The sequence below is a fragment of the Chlorocebus sabaeus genome, chromosome 11 (assembly GCF_047675955.1).
Source record: "Chlorocebus sabaeus isolate Y175 chromosome 11, mChlSab1.0.hap1, whole genome shotgun sequence".
NCBI lineage: Eukaryota > Metazoa > Chordata > Mammalia > Primates > Cercopithecidae > Chlorocebus > Chlorocebus sabaeus.
The window spans coordinates 93,288,096-93,313,428 of NC_132914.1; the positions used below are offsets into that span (position 1 = coordinate 93,288,096).

Consider the following 25,333-nt stretch of genomic DNA (forward strand, 5'->3'; position numbering starts at 1 on the left):
TCCTGCTTCAGCCTCCCAAGTAGCTGGGATCACAGGCATCTGCCACTGCGCCTGGCTAATTTTTGTAATTTTAGTAGAGTCAGGGTTTCACCATCTTGGCCAGGCTGGTTTTGAAATCCTGACCTCGTGATCCACCTACCTTGGCCTCCCAAAGTGCTGAGATTACAGGCATGAGCCACCGCGCCCGGCCTCTGATGGTGTAGATTGTCAGATACGGGCCCATGGATCACGCCAAATCACACGCCCATGCCCTTGAGTGTTACTCTCCCAAATTGACTCTGGGCCTGGAACATGACTTGCTTTAGCCAACAGGACATTAGCGAATGTGGCACAACAGGGGCTTGAAAAGCCCTTGTGCTTTAGGGTTTGCCTCCTCCGGCTGCCCTGAGACAACTTGTGACAAAGCCCAGGTGAGCCTGCGGGGCTGGGGAGGAAATCCTGATGCCTTCAACTCTTTTGTTGTTAGCCAACGGGAAAAAGAGTGTACTGAGTCAAGCATATGTTCTAAAAACAGTTGACATCTGTCAACTGAATCCTTCAGAAACTTGATTAACTGCTGTTAGAGGCACTAAACTGTTATAAAAACCTAAGAATAAAGCGACATCATAAGGCAATTGAGACTTAGTTTATTCCATGTTTCCCTTGAAGTTCCCTTGAAGGTGTGTGTTGTCAGTTACTAATAGAGCCCTGTAGAAAACTCAGTGACAAAGTGTCATTTTGACCTGGAGGACTGCAGGGGCCGTGAGAATCCAGCATTTCCCAAACTGGAGTGAAGAGCACCGTCAGACCGCTGGGAGCTACTGGCTCAACGGCAGCTCACGGATGACAATGCACAAACCTCATTTGTGTGTGTTCACATTTTGACAAAGAATAGTACCAAGAACAACCTTTAGGTAAACAGGCTCCTCAGCACATTTTTTTGCTCTCTGAATTTCTCTGGGCAGCAGTTTTCACTTCAGTGTCCACCTTTCTGGTGGACAGGTAGCAAATCTAAAGAGTGAAAACTCTATTGTGAAGTCCACTGATGGGCCCATTTTAGATGGCAATCAGGTAGGCAAGCTGGCAAGTGTGTCTGTCCTCCTCTCCACCAGCTATGGTTTTTAGAGCCACGGTTTCAGACCACTTGAAGGGCCTTGCACATACATGCACACATGGCTGCAAAGTCACAGAGCTCAGCCTTGGGAAGCCAAGAGGTCATGTGACCCATCTTTCATTTGGACAGATACACTTAAGCCATCCCTGAAGGTCTTTTATCTTCTTGGGGGAAAAAACAAATTGGGTAATACATTCTAGGGCTCCATCTGACCTTTGTCAATAGGACTCATTTTAATGATTACCATTACAGAAAGGAGGTTGGTTAATCCCCAGAGATTCCTTATCTGTGAAATGAGGAAGGTTACAATAAGCATGTGAATAGAGTACTAACACCTAGGAAGTGAAAATACTAACCTCAAACTCCCATGTAAGCATTTGGGGAATATGTGTAGTGATAAATACGAAATACACAGTTTAATAAGAGCCACCCAGATAGCAATCTTTATATTCATTACTTATCTCCTTTGCACATGAAACCTCTTGTTGGTTTTAATCACCTCTATAATTAATAGCTGAAGACCCTATTGACTACTCTTTACTACGATCCAATTAATAGAAGAAAAAAGCAGCTTAAGGACAAATTATGACTTAAAATGGTTATTTATGAAGGCATATTAAGGCATATCATGCAAAGTAAAATTAGCCAAAGAAAGTCAACTGGTTGAAGCAAATTAAAAACAACAACAAAAAAAAAGGTTAACAAAAGCCTAATGTTTTTAGAAACAATTGCTATCAATCTGTTTCCAAATTTAAATTCATCTAATGCTAAGAGTAAAACACAGGCACATACAATTGTGGTTATTCTTCTTACCCTTAAGAGTGAGTGGCCTGTTGAAATTGTTAAGAAGAAAACTCCTGCAATCTGAAAATACCTGGTAGGTCTTGAACCATGACAATAGGAACACAGTGCTGAATTTAGCAACTATAATACTGCCATCAGCCTAACCAAAGTAGACTTTAGAAGAACTGAAGTATACAATGGATTGATCTACCTAGGAAAGTTCTCAGGTCTCTCCTTCAGCCTAGTATTGCTTTGTGCTAAACTGACTGCCCTATGATCTGCTACTCCATGACAAAGCCCATTAAAGGTCCTCAGTCTCCGGGATTTTGGTGGATTTCTTGTGCAGAAATTTCAGTGAAAAGGCTGTTGGAGAAAGAGGTCTTGATTCCGGAATATGCTCCATTCTGTATTTTTCGATGTATGGAGCAGCTACTTCCCAAACCTGAAAAGCAAGGACAAAACAAAGCTGAAATATTGACAACATTGTTTCCACATGTTATTAAACATCAACTTCATCCGAGGTCAAAACATCCTCTATACATGACCGGACACAGCTGCTGTTTGCTTGCCTTTATTTTAAGCCATTTGACATATGACCTGTGTCAATTAGTCTTTGGTTGCATTAAAGACTGTAAATATACAAAGTCCAAAACTTTCTAAAGTCATCATAAAGATTTTAAGCTGCATACTTTTCCAAGGCAAAACAAGAAAGCAAATAACAAAACCCAGAGAATTCAGTGTGGACAGAGTGAAGGATAGTTGCTCCAAGGTCTTAACAGGACCTATGTGGTTTTTTTGTTTTGTTTTGTTTTGTTTTTGTCTGTCACCCAGGCTGGAGTGCAGTAGCATGATCTCAGCTCATGGCAACCTCCACCTCCCGGGTTCAAGCAATTCTTGTGCCTCAGCCTCCTGAGTAGCTGGAATTACAGGCACATGCCACCAGACCTGGCTAATTTTTGTATTTTTAGTAAAGACGGGGTTTCACCATGTTGGCCAGGCTGGTCTCAAACTTCTGGCCTTAAGTGATCCACCCACCTTGGCTTGCCAGAGTGCTTGCTGGGATTACAGGCATGAGCCACCGCATATGGCCTGGAGCTGTGTGTTTTCTAAAGCAAGCCTTAAATGATAAAAGGAAGTGAATTGAATTTCCCTGTTGCCTTATTTCCATGCCACAGGGGCTCTGTTCCTTTGACCCTGCTACTTAAAGCATGGACTGTGCCCCTGCAGTATCAGCATCACCTGGGACAAGTCAGCATCTTGGCCTTCACCCAGACCTACTGAATCCACACCTGCATTTTAACAAGATGCCTAGCAGATTCATAGCCACATTAACGCTGGAGAGGCACTGCCTCAGATCCTTGGTGAGTTTTTACCTCCCACCCACCAACCTCTTTTTTTTTAAGCATAACATCATCTCAAAGTAAGGCCCTGGACGGGCATGGTGGCATGTGCCTGTAGCCCCAGCTACTCAAGAGGCCAAAGTGGGAGGATCACTTGAGCCCAGGAGTTTGAGTCCAGCCTTGGCAACATAGCAAGACCCCCATCTCTAAAAAAATTTTTTTTAATTGAATGAAATTAAGGCCCTGTTTTTGGTTTATAGCTGCTTTTTAACTGCCACCGACAGCCAAGGAGCCTTTCCTATTCTTTTTTATGACCTTAGAAAATGAATACTCTTAAAGGCTAACTCTCACATACCTCCCTCCTAGCACCAAGACTGGCAGCAGAAAAGCAGCTTCCCCACCAAGAGTGCAGGACACGCTTAGAAATAATGGGTGTGAAAATCCCAGGGAAAATCACTCCCCCAGAGCAGAGCAGCTGTTTTAAGGAAATCAAGCGACTCTAGGGAACATAACACCCCCAAGTTATTCGAAAGGTTGAAAGCACTTCAAAAATGATATTTAAAAGATAAGCCAGCACGCTGGACATCTGTACCTGGCAGCTGAGTATACGGTCAATGTAACCAGTGGAAATACACAGGAAACAAAAACCCGCATCTCACCAGAGCGCTAGACAGACTGAAAGTCTTCTGAAGTAAACACCTGGGCCTTGGTGTTCTCTCCAGGTCTACACAGCCATTGCACCCAGTGGTGGTAGTTGTGATAGTGTCACCCAGAAGGGAACATACTTTTGAATCAAAGAGGACATCTTGCAGGGGTGGGGAGGCATCAATGAACCTGACATCTTATTTTTCCCCATGAATATTGTCCCAAAACTCCATTTAAAATCCATTTCTGTTTCTAATCCTTAGATATTCAACATTTGGCTGCACCCTGGGGCACGTAGTGTTTATTACATGGCTTCTTAGTGGTGCTGCAAGTTGCTGCTGAAATACCTTTTTGCTCATTCCCAAGGAATAACCAGAAAACAATAGAATAAGGCAATGTTTCTCCATCCCCAACTTTGCTTTCCCGTAACAATTGAAAATTAAGAAACAAGCCAAGGGGCCAGCTTGCCTTCTGCTCCAGGAGCAGCCTGTGCGCTGCCTCGATGTCCGGGGCCATGAAGCGATCTTTTATCCAGGGCCTATAGGGAGAGCACATTCACCCATCAGCCAAATATTAAGCCCTGCCAGGGTTTACCGTGCTGAACTGACGTAACTTTCAGAGACCTGTTTGATCTTACCTTACAACAGAGCGAACCAGATCGTAGACCTTCTCTAGCGGAGTGGTTGTTTTCAGGGGACGTAGAAACTCTATACCCTGGCAGGCTGCAAGAAGCTCGATGGCCAGCACTGAAACAAGAAATTCCAAGAGGGTAGCTTATGAAAGTCTGACTTCATGCTTGAGGAATGTGGATTTCCCAAAGTTGACACCCATCACCAGCCAACTAACAGATGGTTTGTTCTCTGTCTATTGGTAGAATTAAGTTGCTTTGGTATTTAGTTGCCATTTTAACCGGTTTTCTAACCCCTTGACTGTATGTTTAATGCTGAGAAGGGGAGAATTGAGACATTTACCTGAATAATTACCAGACCCGCACACCTACCCAGGAAGCTGCCCATTCATTTGCACTAGCAAAATCTGCCATGCCCCCATTCACATCCTCTAACCAAGGTTTGTTGGCCAAGTTTGGGTCATGTGGGTAGGGAAGGAGGTCAGAAAGAAGAGCTGATCCTCATCTTGAGCCCCAGCTCTATTAAATAATTGTATGCATTTCATTGAGATGCTTTAAATCTCATGGTTTCCAATTCCATACAAATTGAGAGGTGGGGATACTGGACTAAAAGATGAGAAATTGCTTCCAGGTCCACAGTGAATTTCACAACTTCATCCTCTCCCATTGTGACCTGTCTGAACTCACCAGAGTTCATAATGTACTTCATAAATTGAAAGACAAGAAGTCAAATGTTTTTAATACTCTATTTGGGTTATAACCGTTACCAAAAAAAGGACTCAACTCTCACATTTATCTTAAAATTGAGCTATTCTTTTGTCAGCCATCTGCTTTCAATACTGTTGGGTAAACTTAGAAACATAGAGAAAAATGCCTAAAGGAAAGCAATTCCTCTTTCTTTAAAAACAGAATAAACAGGCCAGGTGCGGTGGCTCATGCCTGTAATCTCAACACTTTGAGAGGCCGAAGTGGGCAGATCAATTGAGGTCAGGAGTTTGAGACGAGCCTGGCCAAGGCGGTGAAACCTCGTCTCTACTAAAAACACAAAAATTGGCTTAGTGGCGCACGCCCTTAATTTCAGCTACTTGGGAGGCTGAGGCAGGAGAATCGCTTAAACCTGGGAGGCAGAAGTTGCAGTGAGCTGAGATCACACCACTGCACTCCAGCCTGGGCGACAGAGCACGGTTCTTAATCTTTAGTGAAGATCAGAATCACCTGGAGGGTTCGTTAAACAGAGATTGCTCCGCTCTCCTCCTAGAGTTTCTGGATTAGCCGGCCTGGAAGGAGGCCTGAGAGTCTGCCTTCCTAACCTGAGGTTTCCAGGTGATGCTGATGTTGCTGGTGGGCGATCCCACCTGAGAAGCACAGGCACCGTGGTCTATCAGGGAGGCCCGCCATCCCGGACTCATCAGCATTACCTTGCTCCACGTGCTCGATGACCCTGAGGGCCTTCCTGGCTGCCCATCCTCCCATGGAGACGTGGTCCTCCGTGGCCGCGCTGGTGGAGAGGGAGTCAACAGACGAGGGATGGCACAGAGCCTTGTTCTCAGAAACTGCGAGAGACCCGTGCCAGTTAAGAAGTGCTCCTCACAGGATGAGCTGTCTGAAGGACCCCTGGCTTCCACAGAGTGCTCCACGGCATGGGATACACTCTCCAGAAGATCTGGGACATTATTCAAGCCCTGATGGTAGAAAGCTGCTTTGGGAAAAGGAAGCAGGTCGTATTTTTCCCCAAGTGAGGACTCTAAAGCAATAGTGAGTTCTGAGGTAAGACGGGGATGGGACAGCTGGGAATTCTAATATAACAAGGCCAAGATGAAAACCTGGGAAGCATTTAGCATGCCAGGGAGACTAGGGGAGAAAGAGACATGATGGCCATTTCAGGTACTTGAGATCAATTTGGTCGTGTCACCAGAATTCAGGCGTGGCATTTGGGGACTGAGGCTGGACCCACAAATCTTGGGCAAGAAAATTTAAGACTTCAGAATGTTCAAGGATGATATAAGTGGATGTAAACACGGGCTCGATGACTGCCAGAAGTATCTGGGAGGAGGGGGAATTCTAGAGAGGACCAAGATATGGGACTCTCAAGCTTTCCAGTGCACATGAACCACTTGGGGACCTTGTTATAACAAAGAGACTAAGCTTTGGGTGGGGCCTGAGAGTCTGCTGTTCTAACAAGCTCTCAGGTGATGGCCATATTGTTGGTCTGAGGACTACACTATAAGTAGCAAGGACTTAGGTTAGGAAGTTCCCTTGCCCTAGCTTGGAAGTCAGGAAAGGTCAGACTCAAAGTCTCTTCTCTTTCTTAGGCTTTAAGAGTGGTCATGGGTGAAGTTTCCATTGTTTTCTATGCCGTATGGGATCATATCCTAAGATGATCTCGCTTTAAACTAGGGTCATGCTACTTTGTCAAGGTCATGTTGGTTGGCCAAGGACTTTCCAGGTTTCAGCACTGTAAGTCCCCAGTCCTTGGACCTTAAACTGAGGACTATATTGATAAGCAACCTGTGGTGAGGCTTGTTCAGAAAGATAACTTACAAGGGCCAAAGAAAGAAAAACCCTAATTTTACTGCAATGAAAGCAAGCCGAATAACCTCAATAGGCAGCTTGGGAAACTAAAACATATTCAAATGAGGCTTCCCAATGTCCATCATGTTCTCTAGAAATCAATGACTACTCCCCTACTATGTTATTGTGAGAAGTTTCTACCTGTTAAAGGGTTATTTTATTAATAAGCAAGTGAGCAAATAGAAGGTACTGGGTCAGAGGAGGTGAATTCAGTGGCTCTTAGTTGGTTATTTGTGTTGGTTGGGAATAATATTAATAGCAACTAGTATTTATTTAGTGCTTATGATATACCAGGCTTTATAGGCATCAATTCATTTAATCCTCCAAACTACCCCCTTAAGTAAATTTATCATCTCCATTTTATGCAGGTGTAAATTGAGGATCAACAGGATAAAGAGGCTCACAGATCTAGTAAATGGCAGAGCTGGGCTTCTAATCTAGCGTCTATGCACGTAATAACTCATGCTATCCTGCCTTTTAGGGTAGGGTTGTTAGATAAAGTAGAGGATGCCCAGTTATATTTTGATTTTAGATTAAAAAAACATAATTTTTGTAGTATAAGCATGTCCCAAATAATTCAAATTTAAGTAGTCATCCTGTGTTTTTGTTTGTTAAATTTGACAACCCTATTTTAGGGTTGGATTAGTATGGATTAAAATGAGATCCTCATTAATTAAAAGCACAGTTTTGCATGCCAAAATTCACAGGCTTGAATTCTGCTTTACATCTTGCTAGCTGTGCAATATTGGGCAAGTCTCTTAACTCTCAGATCTTCAGATATTCATCTATAGATAATAATAGCCCTTACCTCAGGTGACAATTGTGACAATTAAGTGAATGAACACAAATGAGGCCCTTAGCACTTACTTAGTGCCAGGGACTGTTCTGATGTGTTACCCCATCTGTCTCTTACAATCTTGAGTCAGAAATAAACTATATTGAAGCTCAGTTTTCATAGAGGGTATCCTGCTGCTTATAAGCATTTATTTATGTTGCAACAACATCTTTATGTTTTTAGTGGTTGTTATATTTAGTGAAATGTATCCAAAGTTTAATTATAGGTTTGAAAGTTTAATTAAAGTTTAATTATAGGTCGGTTCAAGTTTCACCATTAACTATAAGCATCTTAGTCTTTTTCCAATAGTCTTCCAATGGAGATTTGGAAAAAAGCTGTAGAGATGAAGTTCATATGCAATGTCAAATTGCTTTCCACAGATAAATTGTCCATTACAGCCTTATTATTGTATTATTATATTTCAGTATAACAATATTGAAGTTGTTAAACTATCTTTTTCTGAAAAATATTAGAATTAACCTGTTACCTTTGCACTGAGAAAGCTAGGATGCAAATAAAAGTGGTGAAAAGTTAGATCTCACTCACAGACCACATTTGATACTTCTGGGTGAAATGGAAAGACCCTTAGATGGATGGGCGTGTGTTCTGGGAAAAGGGCAGTATCCTTACCAAGGGCTGCTGCCGTGCAGTGGGCTATCATGAACCCAGAGTTCAGACCACCTTCAGCCACCAGGAAGGCAGGCAGCTCACTGAGGGAGGGATTGCAGAGCCGCTCGATTCTTCTCTCGCTGATTGCAGCAAGTTCATGAATGCCAATGGCCAGGTAGTCTAGGGCCTGAAAGAAGGTCTCCATTCAGTCAGCCTATATTGGAATGTGCTTTCTGGGTCAAGAGCAGTTCAAAAAGCTTACTTTGGCTGGGTATTCGCCATGGAAGTTTCCTCCAGAAATTGTCTCTCCCCTACTGGCGAAGACCATCTTTCAAAAGAGGTTAAGGCTTGAAGATAACGTTTGCCAGTCACTTCAAGTACAACCCTTTCCCGCCCTCTTTTTTTAATGTGGAGGTGACAGTCCGTGTACAAATGTGGGATGGATGGAAAGAAACAAGTCTTCCTGCAAGAGACATAAAAGTTCACGAAAGCAAAAAACAAAAAGCCTTAAAGTTGGATCATGTACACCTAATTTGGAGGCCAACAAAACATGAACCTTGAAATGATGTTTTCTTTTGAGATTAGATTCTCAGGCACCATAACTGAACTAACCTGGTGGTTAGTACCTGCCCTCAAAAGGTTTAAAGCCTGAAACTAAAAACAGAGACCAACACATCTGTTTGAAAGCAAATTCTGTTTCTTCAATGGGCACTGCAAACTTAGGTTCCATAAAAGAATCTGTTGAATGGGAAATTCTGCTGATAAGCAACTACCAAAATGTCTGGAACAATCAATTTTGAGAAAATTTTCGAATTCTTTACTCAGTAATCTGGTGTCAGCATTCAACAGCAGATGGTGGCCAATATGTCCTCATGAATCCATTTTCAGTAAGTGGCAAGTTTAAATTTGCTGAGTATTATTATTCTGAGATAATCCTTTTTTTATTTTCTGTAATACTCTGTCGCCCAGGTTGGAGTGCAGTGGTGCCATCTTGGCTCACTGCAACCTCTGCCTCCCGGGTTCCAGTGATTCTTGTGCCTCAGTCTCCTGAGTAGCTGGGATTACAGGCACGCACCACCACACCCAGTTAATTTTGTATTTTTAGTAGAGACAGGGTTTCACCATGTTGGCCAGGCTGGTCTTGAACTCTTGGCCTCAAGTGATCAGCCCACCTTGGCCTCCCAAAGTGCTGGGATTAAGGGCGTGAGCCACCAAACCCAGCCTGAGATAATTCTATTCCATCACGCCCTTTACTTAAACCAGCAAGCACCCAGGAAAAGGCAGTAATAGATCCTCTTTCCTGGTTCTAAAGAGCTAATCTTTGCCTCCTGGGCTCAAGAATATTCATTACCTATTAACTGAGAACTCACTGTGTGCAAGAAAGGTTCTAACTTCGAAAGAGTTGGAGATGTATGTGTTACATTAACCTAGTCAAGTGTGGATTACTCTGTTCTGCACATGTGACTGTGAGCCCATTGGGTCTAGCTCCTTGACCGTGGCCTCCTCTCCATTCCCTGAATCCCTGTAGCAATGGAATTCTGCATCAATTTAGAACTTAGACATGTTTTTATTGTCCTCTAGTTGTTCCAAATTTGTTTGTTGGCTATTAGATGAAGACAATTAGAATTTAACTCCCATAATATCCAGCATGTGTGATGGGGCTCCATATCTGCAATAGAAAATTGAGAAACATATTTTTTCAGGTAACGCCAGTATTGCAGGAGAACTCCCAAATACTAGCCTATTGGAAATTTATCAATAATTTGCAATCTTTAATTTTAAAAAAAAAGACTTTTGACTGAAATTCTTGCTGAGGCAAGTGGTAGCAGAAGAATTTAGTGCAGAATTAATTATCCCCTGCCCCATACCCAGTAATTAAATGGTAATTTCTAAAAACTATGAGATTCCCTTTAAAGGCAGTGATGTAAATGTAGAATAGATACCTGTTCCCTAGAGTGAAAAGATTGGTACTGAGATAAGACTACATAGGTTCATAAAAACTACGATTCCATCTGGAGGATGGGGTGGTATTGAGGTGAACAGAGAGACCCCCAATTCCTGAGGCTTATTTAGTGTGGGTTTGATTTCAGTGTAAACAATGTGAGAACATAAAACACACATTCTGAAGTAAGCTTGTCAAAAAACATACGAAAGCCATCTCGTGGGAAACCTTACAGAGCTATCACATAACCATCTGCTACCCCAGCCTGTGACTTGCTTTTCAGGGCTGCTGATTCAGCACTTTCTCTGGGATTTAGAACTGAGGCAGATGTGGAATAGGAAAAATAGATTCCAAAGGCGTTTGGTAATCTTCAGAGGCAGTGCTGTCTCTGTGAAAACTTTGCCAGTGTGACTCCTGACTGATCACCTCAACATCTGGGGAACTAAGTAATCATGGAACATTCCATAGCAAAAAACCAGATGGCTCTGAGATAAGCCACACCATTAAGAAGACAGGAGCTCCATCCTTGAGAAATGGAATCAGTCTTACTATTTCTTTGAACAAATGCAAAAGCACTAATTTGAGCAAAGTTCGCATGACAAATAAAAACTCCCGATGGGGGCCGGGTGTGGTGGCTAATGCCTGTAATCCCAGCACTTTGGGAGGCCAAGACAGGTGGATCACTTGAGGTCAGGAGTTCGAGACCAGCCTGGTCAACACAGCAAAACCCTGTCTCTACTAAAAATACAAATATTAGCTGGGCCTGTTGGCACGTGCCTGTAATTCCAGTTACTCAGGAGGCTGAGGCAGGAAAATCACTTGAACTCGTGAGGCAGAGGTTGCAGAGAGCCGAGACTGCACCACTGCACTCCAGTCTAGGAGACAGAGTAAGACTTTGTCCCAAAAACAAAAACAAAAACAAAAAAATGCCAAAAACCTCGGATGAGGAAGCCATAACTCTTTAATCAATACTTTGGTGAGTGTTAAAAGGCTGGCCTCTGTGTAACACAAATCGCTCTCACTCGAAGCAGAGAGGCCTGCATAAACAAACTGTCTAGCATCTCTGCAATCACATTTGTGACCTAGGTCTTCACCCTTCCACCAACAACCTTGGCAGTGGGTTTCAGGGCAAGTGTCTTCAGGAAACATGTCAGCCAATGCTGGAAATATCTTCTTAAATCTTGAACGGGTCCATTTTGAAAGTACAGCATGTTAGACTTGGAACCTGAGAGTAAGTTCACAGGCCACCTCTGCCACTTACCAGCTCTGACGTGGGGAAAGTCAGTTAACCTCTGGGCCTCGGGTACTGATGCATTTACTCTGTGAAATGGAGCAATGGAACTGAGAAGCTGCACAAAATGATTGTCTCAGTAGATCTTAAAATTACCAGCTGCAATTGTATAATTGCAGGTTAGCATACAATCAAAAGATACAGGATTATCTGTTGCGCTGTTCAGTTCTATGGTAATGATGTTCTTCACAAATGCTATTGTATCATTCACCACACCATGGACCTAAAATACAATCAGAATAAGGTATATGACCCATTTGATTACCTGAAGATACCAATATTAAAAGAATGTAGAAGATCTGATCTTAAAGTTATAAAGACTACAGAAATCTTATCTTAAAGTTATAAACATGGAAATTATACTCTGTTCATTTTGAACATGAAGATAATTTTGTTATAATTCTTTTGGGTTTTCACTGAAACAAATTAGAATAAATTCATTATCATACATATTCACATTAGATCAATCTATACAAAGCAGCATGGTGTGGGAGGAAGAATGCCAACTCTAGACACAGGCAGATTCACTCCTAGGTTAGAGGTAGGACTTGGGCAAGTTCCTTAGGTTTATAGTTAAAAGAGAGGAAGACAGAAAACAGACAATAGCACTTACGGCTTTTGAGAAGTACATAAAATAATGCAAACAAATTCTTAGATGTGACTCACAGAAATTACTCAAATGGTAGCTATTATCCAAGGTGGTAAAGTTCATGAAGCATGAAGGTATCATATTAGAAGATGCTCACACATAAGGCAGCTACCCTGTACAAACCCCAAAGATAGCCACAATGCTCTAAAGCAGCACCTGGCCTCTGGTTTCTCCCAGAAGCCAAGGAAATAATAATCTATCTGTGTGATCTTGGGCAAGGTACTTAATTCTGTGCCTCAGTTTCCCCATTGCAAAATGGGAGAAAGAGTATCTTTCTCATAGTTGGGAAGATTAAATGAATTAATACATGAAAGATAAAGATAATAGATGAAAGTGATAATGGTGCCTGTCACATAGGATCTGCTATCATTATTAAAATATCAGGGAGGACTTAATCTTCCTGTAGATCTAATTTGACAATTCTTACCCATAGGTGTTTTGATCTATTGTTTAATAAGCTAGCTAGAAAAGATAACTTGCTGAGTAAAGGGAAATGAGGGTATTTATTCTAGAGAGGACTCTATTACACCATAGACTGAAACTTGGCACAGACCGAAATACTCTGAAAGTAAGTTGAGCAATCAAAAGAAAACAAATAGTTCACCATATAGAATAGAACTTTACAACAATTGCACACATAAAGGTAAAATATACATAACTTTTCATAGAGTCAGTAAGAAATTTGGACTATAGTTGACCATTACATGCTTTTCTGACACTTTCCTGTTTTAAAATTTTTCATCCTGAACCTGGGGAAAGAAAAACTTTATTGGCATTTTTTATTGACTTTTTTTTTTTTTCTACTTTTACCTGTGGACAGCAGCGCAAGGTGTATGCATCCTGGACGCGATCACAGAACCTGTGACTCTCTGTGGAAGAGGCAGAGGGGATGAGACAGGGGTCATGTTACCAATTCTTTTCACAAAACACATAACCAAATAGGTCACTCCCATAAACATGGTCAGACCTGCTATTTCTGATGGGTGGTGATCTGAGTCCAAGAGTGACCGAAACCGAAAAGCAACTTCAATTTGCCCACGGTGAGGTCGAAGAGCATGAATGTCTAGAATTGATGAAGGAGAAAAAGTCTGAATAATTCCATTTATCTTTTTAAAGATGGGGGTCTCACTACGTTCCCCAGGCTGGTTTCAAACTCCTGGGCTCAAGCGATCCTCCCGCCTTGGCCTCCCAAAGTGCTGAGATTACAGGCGTGAGCCACCATGCCAGGCCGAGTAATTCTGGTATTCGAATAAATGACCATCAATGGCTCAGGACCATTTACAGTGCTGACACAACCCTCAAAAGTCCCAGGGGTCCTTAGCCACCACTCAGAATTAGAAACTTACCTCCAAAAGCACAATTTTCCTTGTTGACTTGATTCCTTCTACTTTAAATATCTGATAGCAAACTATATGTTGAGACCACTGGGAATTCCACTCAAGACACTGGGCCTACCTTAAAGCCCAGGCTGGAGTGCAGTGGCTCCCTGCAGCCTTGACCTCCAGGGCTCAAGTGATCCTCCCACCTTAGCCTCCAGGGTAGCTAGGATTACAAGTGTGCACCACCATGCCTGGCTAATTTTTGTCTCTTTTTTTGGGTAGAGATATGGTTTCACCATGTTGCCCAGGCTGGTCTCAAAGGAATAGGGCTAATAACAGGAGGGAGCCCTACAGTGGCTAATTTAACTCAGTTACTTTTAGACAATGTTCTGCCCTTTTCATACTATAGTTGGGGGGTCGTCGAAATTCACTACTTTTTAAATAAGCTACCAATTCGATAGTTTTTCTTTCCCAATTTTCTAGTCAGGACCAACCCTAATCCTACTCTAGTTCTAAAGTCCTGTAAAAAGATTTTTTTTTTTAATTAATTTATTATTATTATACTTTAAGTTGTAGGGTACATGTGATAACGTGCAGGTTTGTTACATATGTATACTTGTGCCATGTTGGTGTGCTGCACCCATCAACTCGTCATTTACATCAGGTATAACTCCCAATGCAATCCCTCCCCCCTCCCCCCTCCCCATGATAGGCCCCGGTGTGTGATGTTCCCCTTCCCGAGTCCAAGTGATCTCATTGTTCAGTTCCCGCCTATGAGTGAGAACATGCGGTGTTTGGTTTTCTGTTCTTGTGATAGAAAAGATTTCTAAGACAACACAAAGCTTGACACACCCAGATCCCCAGGTGATCTGAGGCAAGTCACTCAACTTCTGGGCTCTGAGCATCTGTAAATTGTGGTTCTTTCAAGGATCAGGTGAGCCATAGCTTAGATGAAGAAGCAGCACACTGGGTACGCCATAGGCACTTGGATTTTCTCCTTCCCTACCACTTGCCCTCACCACTCCTGTGTCTAAAGACCTCAGTCACCCCACCCCACCACCTCTGGTTGAATGAATAACAACCGCAAGGAAGAACTCTGCTGACCAGTGTCAAAGGCTTTGGTGGTGCCCTTCAGCACTTCAAGGGTCAGGGCTGCCACAATGTCAGCCTGCCGTGCAATAGCACTGGCTCTCTCTACAGCTTCGCAGCCCAGGGATGTGATCATCTGCGTCCCGTTGATGAGTGCCAGGCCCTGTTGGGGGAGAGAGCAAAGTTTCCTACTGTGGTTATTGTGACGAACCTACATACCAGTGGATTTTGTATCTTTTGCTTTCATAAGAGAAAAATTAGCCAGTCAGCTGAACTATGTTTGTTTTCTAAAATATGGAACAGTAATGTTTATTTAAGCCCTTGAAGAATAAGTGCTATCATACGTGAACTCATAAGCACAAATCTGGCAAATGAAATACTCGTTAAGTATCCCCATTCCCAAAGCAGCAAGGCAGCTCTGGAGTGTAGACTGTACATAAAATCTTTAGTGCATTAGGTTGCATTTCTTCTTTAAATTCTTACTGTTATTGATGAGACATCCAAAAAAAAAAAACTAATTCTGGTCCAAGACTCTTAGCTTAGAGCATTCTAAGGAATTTTGGCTGAGAACATCTGTCAGAGATCCTAACAGAACTCAATTTCAAGTTTTAAGTTCCTAAGAGACCCCTTGTGCATTGTGGCATGAAGAATCTTTTTTCTTTTTTGAGACAGGGTCTTACTGTGTTGCCCAGGCTGGAGTGCAGTGGCTCCCTGCAGCCTTGACCTCCAGGGCTCAAGTGATCCTCCCACCTTAGCCTCCAGGGTAGCTAGGATTACAAGTGTGCACCACCATGCCTGGCTAATTTTTGTCTCTTTTTTTGGGTAGAGATATGGTTTCACCATGTTGCCCAGGCTGGTCTCAAACTCCTGAGCTCAGGCGATCCACCCATCTTGGCTTCCCAAAGTGATAGGATTACAGGCATCCACCAGCACGCCTGGCATAAAGAATCTTTTAAATTCTTATGGAGGTGACCCTTCTTCAGGGATGAACTTTAAACAAACACACAAGCTACATTTAAGGAACCATTGAGGCTGAGATTAAAACTGAAAATACAGCATAAGTAAAGACTTAGGCACTATGAACATATTTTCCTTGAGTTTCCTTACCTCTTTTGGTTTTAAAATAACTGGTTTCAATCCATGGGCTTCTAGGACCTATAGAATAATTAAAACTATGAAAATGGGTATCAAATGAAATATTAGCCCATTTCTAATATCATATGGAATCCAATAATAGCTTTTTACGCCCAAAAGTCCATCTTATAAGAGATGAGACCTATAGGAACTGGCTCTACTCATGTTCTCTGGTCTATTCTCTAGCTTTGTTCTTTATTCATGAAAGCAGACTTACCTTTCAATTAATTTTTGTACTGAAGTCAGGGGCTCCATTGTCTACAGAATCAACCCTAAATTTTGGTCTCTAGATCCTTTGTGTTCAGTTTCCACCTTAACGTTCACCTTTTTTACTGCTGCCTCCTGACATACATGTATCTGACACACATACATGTGTCTGTGTTGTGCTCAGGCTGGACTCTTCCCTGTTCACGCTCCCCTGCCTCCAGAGCTTGACCTAAAAAGTCCTCTAACCTCACTAATGCTTCATTTAAACACTGGCAAAACCTCAGAGCAGGGCTTTTGTGGCACATGTGTGAGCACCAATGAAGAAGGGATTATAAAATTCCCTCTACTAGATGGAGACAGAATCCCGAGGGGGAATGGGCAGAACAGTCTTTCCTTGAAATAAAAGAAGTAGAGAGTCATTAAGTTAAGGTCCCTCTAAGAAAGAAGGAAGGGGAAGTTAAGGTAAGAGAAGGACAGAGTGGTCCCATTTACTATGTCAATTTCACAATTAGATTCAAGTATCAGCTAGAGGCTGGATTCTGTTCTGGGTGTTGGGGTGGGTCTAGGAGTAGGCAAAATGAAGACAGGCAAGCTCAGGGGCAATCTGAGCTGAGTAATAGCACATTCAGTGCGAGGATATGGGAAGTGGGTGGGGTGCAGTGGAAAACAATCATGTAAGGTGCTAGGAGAGCATACAGGAGGGTCACAAGGAACTCAAGAGGTAGGAAGTGGAGCAGCAGAGAGGAAAGCTTCTTAGAGGGCTTTTCTTTTTTTCTTTTTCTTTTATTTTTTAGACACCCATCTCTGTCACCCAGGCTGGAGCGAGCACAGTGGTGCAATCCTAGCTCACTGCAGCCTTGAACTCCTGGGCTTAAGTGATCCTCAGCCTCCTGAGTAGCTGGGACTACAGGCACAGGCTACTATGCCAGGAAAATTTTTAGATTATTTTTTGTAGAGGTGGAGCCTCACTTTCTTGCCCAGGCTAGTCTTGAATTTCTGGCTTCAAAAGATCCCTAGAAGACATTTCAGAAGCAGAAATTGGAGAGAGAAGAACGTATTTGTGCCAGACCCTCTGCCCAGCACATTCCCACTGCAGGCAACCTCCAGTTTCTGCAATGTAGAACCACACATAGAAGGGATTAGGGGATAACATGACAAACAAGACCCTTGAAAGCCACTTTAAGTTTAGCCTTTATCCTGAGGACAATGGGAAGCATTACAGGTTTTCACCAGAACATGCTTGAATTTGCTGTTTAGAAAGGTCAGGGTGATTGCTGTGTGAGCGTGGTTGGAGGAAAACATAGTCCATAGTGAAATAATCAAAGACAAGGCTGCATGGAAGATAGATGATCTAGAAGTTGTATCCCCAAAAGGATTATCTATTTCCTTAGCTGTTTCCTCTTCCGGGGCCTTCTGCCCCTTTCACTTACTATCAGGGAACCTCCCAGCAATTCATCAGGGATGATACATTAAATGATGCTTTGTGCTGCTGTAATGAAAGACACAGATGAAGAAAACACCAAAGCTTTATCAAAAACAGGCTCTTTTGATTAGCCACTAGGGTAAGAGGGAAAAATGAACCCTGCTTTCCAGAAGCCATATAGTAAGTGCTATGAGCCACACCGCTGCAACTGTGAGACCAGCTCCTAATTAAAATTGTGACAGTGTGTGACCTTGCTGCTAGGCACTGGAAATGTTGTAGGTGCAGGATAAATTATTGGGATTAACAATAGCAGTTATACCTTTTCACCAAGGTGATTACCAAACCCAGAAGGCTGACAGCTAACAACAGTCTTGCCTCATCTGACTTCTAAGCTTTCGTTTTCTCATCTGTAAAGTAAGGATAGTAGAGGCTCCCTCACTGGGCTATTGTAAGGATTAAGTGATACGAAGCATGCAAGCACAGTTGGTGTCCAGCCTAGGGTAATTGCTGCAGATGGAAGCTGTTGTAAGTCTTACATATTTAGCATCAGCCCAACCACTCTTTGGAGACCACATCTTCCCTTCTCCAATTAACCCGAGAGCAAGATGAGAGAGTGGGGCAAGGTCTCCACTGGCACCAACGGTTCCTTTCTCTGGAACATAGGGCAGGCAGGAGGCTGGGAGAGAAGTAAGTAGCAATTAGTTCAAGAGTACTGCATTCTGACTCTCCTTGCTTTGTCAGTGAGTGCACCCTGCCCCCCACCCTGCCTCCAATAGCTATCACTTTATGGCATAAATACTTGGGGAAAGACAATTCTTCAAACCCAGCTAATATGTAAGGGACCTAGATGAATTGCTATAGAAAGAAAAAGAGGAATGCGGGTGGAGAGGAGGAAAAGAGGAGAGAGGGAGGAAGGGATGGCTGGAGGGAGAGACAGCAAGAAGGAAAGAAGGGCGAGGCACTGTGGCTCACGCCTGTAATCCCAGCACTTTAGGAGGCGGAGGCAAGCATATCACTTGAGCCCAGGAGTTCAAGAGCAGCCTGGGCAACACGGCAAAACCCTGTCTCTGCAAAATGCACAAAAGTTAGCCAAGCGTGGTGGCGCATGCCTGTATTCCCAACTACTGGGAAGGCTGAGGTGGGAGAATTACTTGAACCTGGGAGGTGGAGGTTGCAGTGAGCCAAGATCATGCCACTGCACTCCAGCCTGGGCAGCAAAGAAAGACCCTGTCTCCTAAATAAATAAGAAGAAGGAAGGAGGACACTTCTAGATGCAAAGCCCTCAAAATCTGCGTGCTCTAATCCGACCTAGTACTTGTAGAAACTTTAGCAATGTATCTTAAAGACGTGATAGGGAGCTAGCTGGGTTTTTTGGTCTGTTTTTGTTTTTTATAGTTCATTTGTTTATTATAGGAAAAATAGTTAGAAATTATCTAAATATGAAGTTAAAGGACATTCATTTGACCAAGTTTAGCCATTCAAAGCTATTGGAAAATGTTTGGAAACATTGGAAAAGTAATATAAAATGTTCCAGAAGGAAGTGGTGCACCAAAGCATTAACAAGGTTTCCCAGGGGAAGAGAAGTCATAGGCAACTGAGTCTTTTCATTTTACCAGTCACCCAGTCTACACCCCACTGCCCCTTATCAATAAACACATGCCATTTTCTAAGAAATTCCCAAAAAGTTACCAAAACAGAGGCTTCATTTTTCTGAAATAAAATCAGATTCCTGACAGCAGCATTTTTTCCAACTGTTAAATAATATCAGTTGGGTATGGTAGTGCCATCCACAGACCAGCTTCTGGCTCAAGTTCACACTGGGGAACTCTCAGAGATACCTTAGACTCACCCATAAAGTCCAGGTAGGTTTAAGGTTGGAGTGCCACTGTCTGGGATTTTAGGGCTATATAGTATGGCAGACCAAGGTAAGAGTACAAATAGGTGTTGGAATCACTACTAGTCTGTTCAGCACAGCCCTGTGGACAACAGACTGTTCATTCAAATTGCTCTCCACTCATTGGCATATCCTATTTATGTGCTACTTGCGTCTATAACATGGAAACTCAATATGTTTTGCTCCTTGTGACTGCCTCAGCTCTGCTTCTCTTCCCTTTCCTTTGCCTCAAAGAGTTCTGAGTCTCCACTGACCTAGAAGGCTTGTCCTTACCTGTGACAAGGGACAATACCTCCAACCACTGCAAATCCGGTTTCCACATTAGAATTTTCCTAACCAAGAAGAAAGCTCTAGAGTTGAGTTCCATTATATCCTGCCACTACATGGCTTCTTGATTACAAAGGAGTCATTAACCTCTTTGCATGTCTGTTCTACCCTTGCGAGAAGTTGGATTTTAGTGTGCAAGTCGGGCCATCACCTGGGGGGCATTCCGATTTCAGATTCCCAGGCACCAACCAGAACTACTGAATTGGCCTTTGGGATGGACATCGATATCATTATGCAATTTTTCTAACCATATTCGTGTACCACTTAATCCAAGGTTCTTCTAGGCAGGCTTGAATGTAAGGGCAGACTTAAGGATCCTGTTCTAGTCTTGAAAATGACAAATGCTAGGGAAAGGGTCTTGCAGAATAAGTTAAAGTTCACAGGAGTAAGCATCTCTGATCAACTTTCTCCTCTTCCCCCATCTAACTATCCTTCTTTTTGCCAAGCGCATTTCTCACTCATTTCAATTATTTCATGTCTTCTTATCTCAGGTGATTCCTCAGCAACTGGCCAATCAAGTCTACCCTGTGGTACACGCCCAGCCTCCACAGAGGTTCCATCTGGGGAGCCATTGCATTACCATTAAACATTTCGATAACTTGTTTGAGGGTCTCCAGGGAAATGCCACTGTATCCTTTGGCTAAGACATTGATCCTTAAAGCCAAGAGCATCCGACACCTTTCAGGAATTAGTGGTTTCCCAACACCTACAAAACAGAATTGATGTTTTCTCCAAGAAAAGCAAACTCCCTTCTATCTCCTGACAACCTACCTCCCTCCCTCCCTCCCTCCCTCCCTCAAATCCTTCCCATATGTAGCCCAGCCTGCTATTACCTTCTCCTCTCAGCTCAGGTAGTTGGACTGCTCTCCCTCCTGCCTGTCTGACTTATCCAAGCCCCATCTTCCTGACAAAGGTGAAGACCCCAGTTTTGCCTTCTCAATTCCCCTTTTAGGGACGCTTCAGTGAACCCCTGACCTCCCACTCACCTTTAGAATAGCATCCAGAGTCCTTAGCACAACTTCTTTACCATTTGATGGGTGCTGATTGGTGTCAGTCTTTCCCATCTCACTATGCCCATCCTAACTCATTCTCTGAGTTCCAGGCTTTATTTCCTTCCCTGAATGCAACACTCTTTCCACGGGATGGGACATGTGTTCTCGTACCAACCCTATCCTTCCACCTGGCCCACTTCTTTTTCTGAGGCTCAGCTGATTCTTTCTGCATCCCTTCCCACTTCAGCACCTAGTTCTTGAAATGCTGTTTTGAGAAACTAGCTTTTTGTGACTATAACTGGATGACTCACACTGTGCTGTGCTTTATTCATCTAATCACACAAGATCCAGGAGGTACTCAACGCTTTGACTTACCTGAAGAATGCGAGCGTACTAAGTTGACTTGAAGCTCCCTGCAAGAGAAAGGTAAAAATCCTCTTAGATACACTGCAGTGAGAAAATGTTCCCTCAGCTGGGAAAATGAAGGGAATCATGGTCAAATCCTTGGAGGGACAGAAGGAAAGCAATAGGAGAAACCAGTCAGCCTGGGTTTTTAATACCAACTCACATGCAAGTTAACCCAAGCCTCATTCTCTCATCTGTAAATTGGGGCAAATGCGAATTATTTCCCTTGCTGAAAAATATTTCAAAGATGGGGGTAGGTGGAACATGAACATATGTGTGTTTTAAACTTACTGTAGCTTATTGATAGGTATTACAGTTCTAGCAAATTTCCCGAAACCTGTAGTAATACCGTAAACAACTAGAATAAAAAGAGACGTTATACAATTAGATGCAAGGATTTTTGTTTGTTTATAAAAAATATTTATAACATAAAGATAAAAGGATACCTGTTTTCTCTTCTATGATGCTATCTATGACCTCCCTGGATTTCTGCACCCTCTTCTCAGCGGTTGGGGTGAGCTAGGAAAATGTTGATCAGAACTGAGCACGCTAAAGTCTTCCACAGGCAGCAAAAACAGCCAGACATCTTTCCCCTCCCTCCCCATACCTTTATTTTGTAGTGTCCCTTTCCCAAGTTGACCAGATCCTCTGTGGTCAGACTGTCTCCATCTAAGTCGATGTACTATACAAAAGAAGGGGATCTCAGTGAGTCTGAACAGCTTCATTATTCTAACCAGAGTAGTGACACCTCCAACAGAACCGAACTGACGCTTCAGAGATCTGATCACCACATGAAACATGAACATGCTAAATAAAAAGGCAGCTTGCATAAGAGGAGGCTGAGTGGTGCAAAAGCACCACTCACCTTGGAAAGGGGGCCTTTCCAAGCCCCTTTTCCCTACTACAGAGCTGGATAAAGCCCTGTGGGTGGTTGGTTGGTTGGTTTGAGACAGAGTCTCCAGCCCAGGCTGGAGTGCAGTAGTACAATCATGGCTCACTGCAACCTCCACCTCCTGGGTTCAAGTGATTCTCGTGCCTCAGCCTCCCAAGTAGCTGGGATTACAGGCGCCCACCACCATACCTGGCTAATTTTTGTATTTTTAGTAGAGATGGGGTTTCACCATGTTGGCCAGGCTGGTTCTGCCCACCTCAGCTGCCCAAAGTGCTGGGACTACAGACATAAGTCACTGTTCCTGGCCAGCCTTGTTCTAATTGACAGTGTTTACTCAGAAGTTATACTGGTTTTCCTCCCTCTTAAATAAGGGGACTTAATTTTCTGAAGAAAAGGAAAGTGGTTTGAAGCTTACCTTTTCAGGTTCCCGGTATTTGCTGTATCTGTATCCAGGTAAAGGAATATATAGGGTGGTGTGGAAAAACCCCAGCCCCACCATAGGCAGGAGCCGCCCCCAGAGCAGACCAAAGAGCCTGTGGGAAAGGATACAGATAAACTCCTTCTGGTTGAGATGGAATGAAGTCAGGAGACATGGCATCACCCTCTATAACTAAAACAAGAATGCACGGGGACTCATTACAAACCACATTGTACAGCCATGTTCCCCCTGATAAACCAAGGAAGGGCCCATCATTGGCCCATGAATTATATAGAAATGGCTGCTTTAAAACCACTTCAGATGGTTTCATGTGGTCTTAGCATCTTTATGTAGGAGGAGAGCAAAAAGCAGAGAGGTAGGTGTCAGGGCAGAGACCAGGGGTTTAGATGAAAGTTCAAGACGGAATTCCACTTCCATCCCCATTCCCAGCTTTATTTTCTTTTAAATCTGAACTGATGCTGTGCTGCTGGCCTCCAGTGTGGGGGTAGCGGTGGATTCTTTTGAAAGGCAAAAGGACCTTCAAAATCCCACTGCAAAGGGATTCAGACCTGCAGCCTTGAGTATCGGTCTAGTCTTTGTTATTTATTAGCTGCTGGAGTCTGGGTAAGTTACCTCCTCTCTGATTTCTCCATGGCTATCAGAGGTGGAGGAAAATCCTACCCATCTCACAGGGTTGTGTGAGGACTTAAGATCCCCAGAAGTGTGGCAAGTGCCTGCACAGAGCCAGCCTCGGCAAGCCTGACCTCTCCCTATCATTTTTCCTGAGGTGGGGGTTCAATGCTGCAAGGACTAAGCCAGGACTAAACTGCACCCGTTCGCGGCCCTCTCCTGCAGCCACTCACCCACTTCCACGAACTCGTTGTCCTCTAGGGCCACTTCGAGCCGGTCCCCATTGTCCAGCAGGCCCAGGCCCTTGCAGCGGCGCACAAGGAAATGCACGTCATCCACGGAGGCGAAGCCACCATTGTCAGGCTTATTCTTGATATAGCGCCTCACCGCCTCTCGGCCCAGCCAGCCCACAGTGAGCTGCGCGTCCTGGCAGGGCACTGCCAGCCATTCCCCACGGACATGCACCGTGTACCTGGGCATAGCTCTGCTGCAGCCTGAGGTCCTCAGCTGGTCACAGGAGGGGAGAGCTTTAAGCAGGAGTGGCTACTGGGGTGTGTTCAGCTGGAAGGACGAGAATAGACTTTCAAAACATTCCCCGTCCTTCGCCTTTACTCATTCATGCATTGGGCAAATATTTATTGAGGTACCCGCTGTCCCTTTGATTTTTGTAGCCTAGTAGGGGCAGGAGCAGGGGATGCAGGCAGGTGAGCCTCCTGTCCACCTTCCATCCAGACCTGCCGCCAGAAAGGCCTGGGGTCTCCTACCCTGGGAGGTGCTGTTCTTGTCCCTGATGGCACCTACCTGCTGCTGGCCCCCTTTCTTCAGGGTCCCCAATTTCTCTCTCTGCTCTCGTTTCTGTCTGTGTACTCTGCCATTAAGGGCAGCTTATAAACACCATGTTCCTGTCTTTATCTGAAATTACTCAACTGTAAAATGTGTCCTGCTGGCCAACTGTGACACCAGGAGTGTGGCAATCATTACTCATTTGTTTATTCCACAAACATGTATTGAGCAACTGCTTACTGTCACCAGTAAGGTTTTCTGAAGTTTTCTTTCCACCAGGGAAGACTGCAAAGGCCAGAGATCATTTTCACAACTGAAGGTTGTCATCTGGGCAAATGAACCACCCTGACTTGGAGATTAGGGTCTCAGACAGCCATGGATGTCAGACTCCAGCTCCACTACTTATTAGCCTTGATTAAGTGACTATTACCCTCTATTTCCTTATCAGAAGGGCTAACTGCCTCCCTCTAGTATGTGCAGGATTTACCTGTGATCAAATCCTGGCTCTGCCATTTGCTAAGTGTATGACTTGTGGGCAAGTGATTTGACTTCTCTGGGCCTCAGTTGTCTCATCTGTAAAATGAAGATAATGATAATGATAGTATCTTTGTCAAAGGGCTGTTGGGAGGATGAAGTCAGTTCGTATTTGTAAAACCCTCAATGCAGCACCTGGCATGGTGGAAATGTTATAGAAGTGTCTGTGATTACTAGTATCTGGACACCAATACTCCATGTAACTATAATGCTTTATAAATGTTCTGTATGAATTATATAGCTATAATGTTCCACAAATGGTCTTTCATCTTGGCACATGGATATCCCTCACCCAATTAAGCTTCTTCACCACAGATAACTGCTCCCTGCACCCACCTCATTACCACTGGTATTAAGGAACTCTGGATAGCATGATTAAAGCATCGAAGACATGCGGATGCTATTTTGACTAAGCAGCATTTTCATCGTAAGCCAGTTTTCGGAGATTTGATTATTGCACTAGAAAAATCCTAAAAAGTCTATTTCCACTAAATCAGACTTCTGTTGGGAAGAGAGACACGGTTGCTCATGAAAAACACCCATACTCATACCCAGAGTCCCTCTCATCTGCTGACAGCTTCCCAGGAAGCATACAAATAGCTACCCTGCCTTGAGCCTTATTGAAACTTGCTCTTCAGCTACCCACACCATTGCTGCACCCTGAAATTTGTCATGACCTGAATTTGACACACTTAAGAAATCTGAAATTCCAATATTCCACCTTCTGACCACGACCTTCCAGCTGCCCCCTTACTTTAGTCACCGCCAGCCTTGGACCTGACCTCCAGTCAGTCCCTTCGTCCCTCCACTTCCCACCAGCATCCTCACTTACTTTCCTAGGAAGCTGGTCCCCTAGTTGCTCTCACTGGACCACTCTTTCTTAAGCACTCTGAGATTCCT

At 43.6% G+C, this 25,333-nt stretch overlaps 1 protein-coding gene across 1 annotated transcript; it reads right to left on the reverse strand.

Moving 5' to 3' along the window:
- Positions 1–609: 609 nt before the first annotated feature.
- Positions 610–24,021, reverse strand: HAL (histidine ammonia-lyase). Its single transcript, XM_008004306.3, has 21 exons — positions 23,918–24,021; positions 23,350–23,677; positions 22,618–22,678; positions 22,484–22,511; positions 21,784–21,858; positions 21,623–21,695; positions 21,468–21,534; positions 21,147–21,184; positions 20,360–20,485; positions 18,095–18,234; positions 15,902–15,949; positions 14,810–14,957; positions 13,354–13,449; positions 13,197–13,255; positions 11,880–11,960; positions 8,767–8,832; positions 8,526–8,691; positions 5,908–6,042; positions 4,499–4,607; positions 4,330–4,399; positions 610–2,318 (listed from the first exon to the last, which is right to left on the reverse strand). Exons 2-21 carry the CDS (start codon positions 23,594–23,596, stop codon positions 2,178–2,180), a joined length of 1,974 nt encoding a protein of 657 aa, XP_008002497.1. The 5' UTR covers positions 23,597–23,677; positions 23,918–24,021; the 3' UTR covers positions 610–2,177.
- Between the last annotated feature and the right edge of the window lie 1,312 nt (positions 24,022–25,333).

Coding starts and splice junctions, on each gene's coding strand:
- HAL (XM_008004306.3), bottom strand. CDS start 23,596: ATGCCCAGGTACACGGTGCATGTCCGTGGGGAATGGCTGGCAGTGCCC. Junction 13,450..14,809: donor CACCAAAGCCTTTGACACTG/GTCAGCAGAGTT, acceptor CATCAATTCTAG/ACATTCATGCTCTTCGACCT. Junction 6,043..8,525: donor CTGCACGGCAGCAGCCCTTG/GTAAGGATACTG, acceptor GGTCTCTCGCAG/TTTCTGAGAACAAGGCTCTG.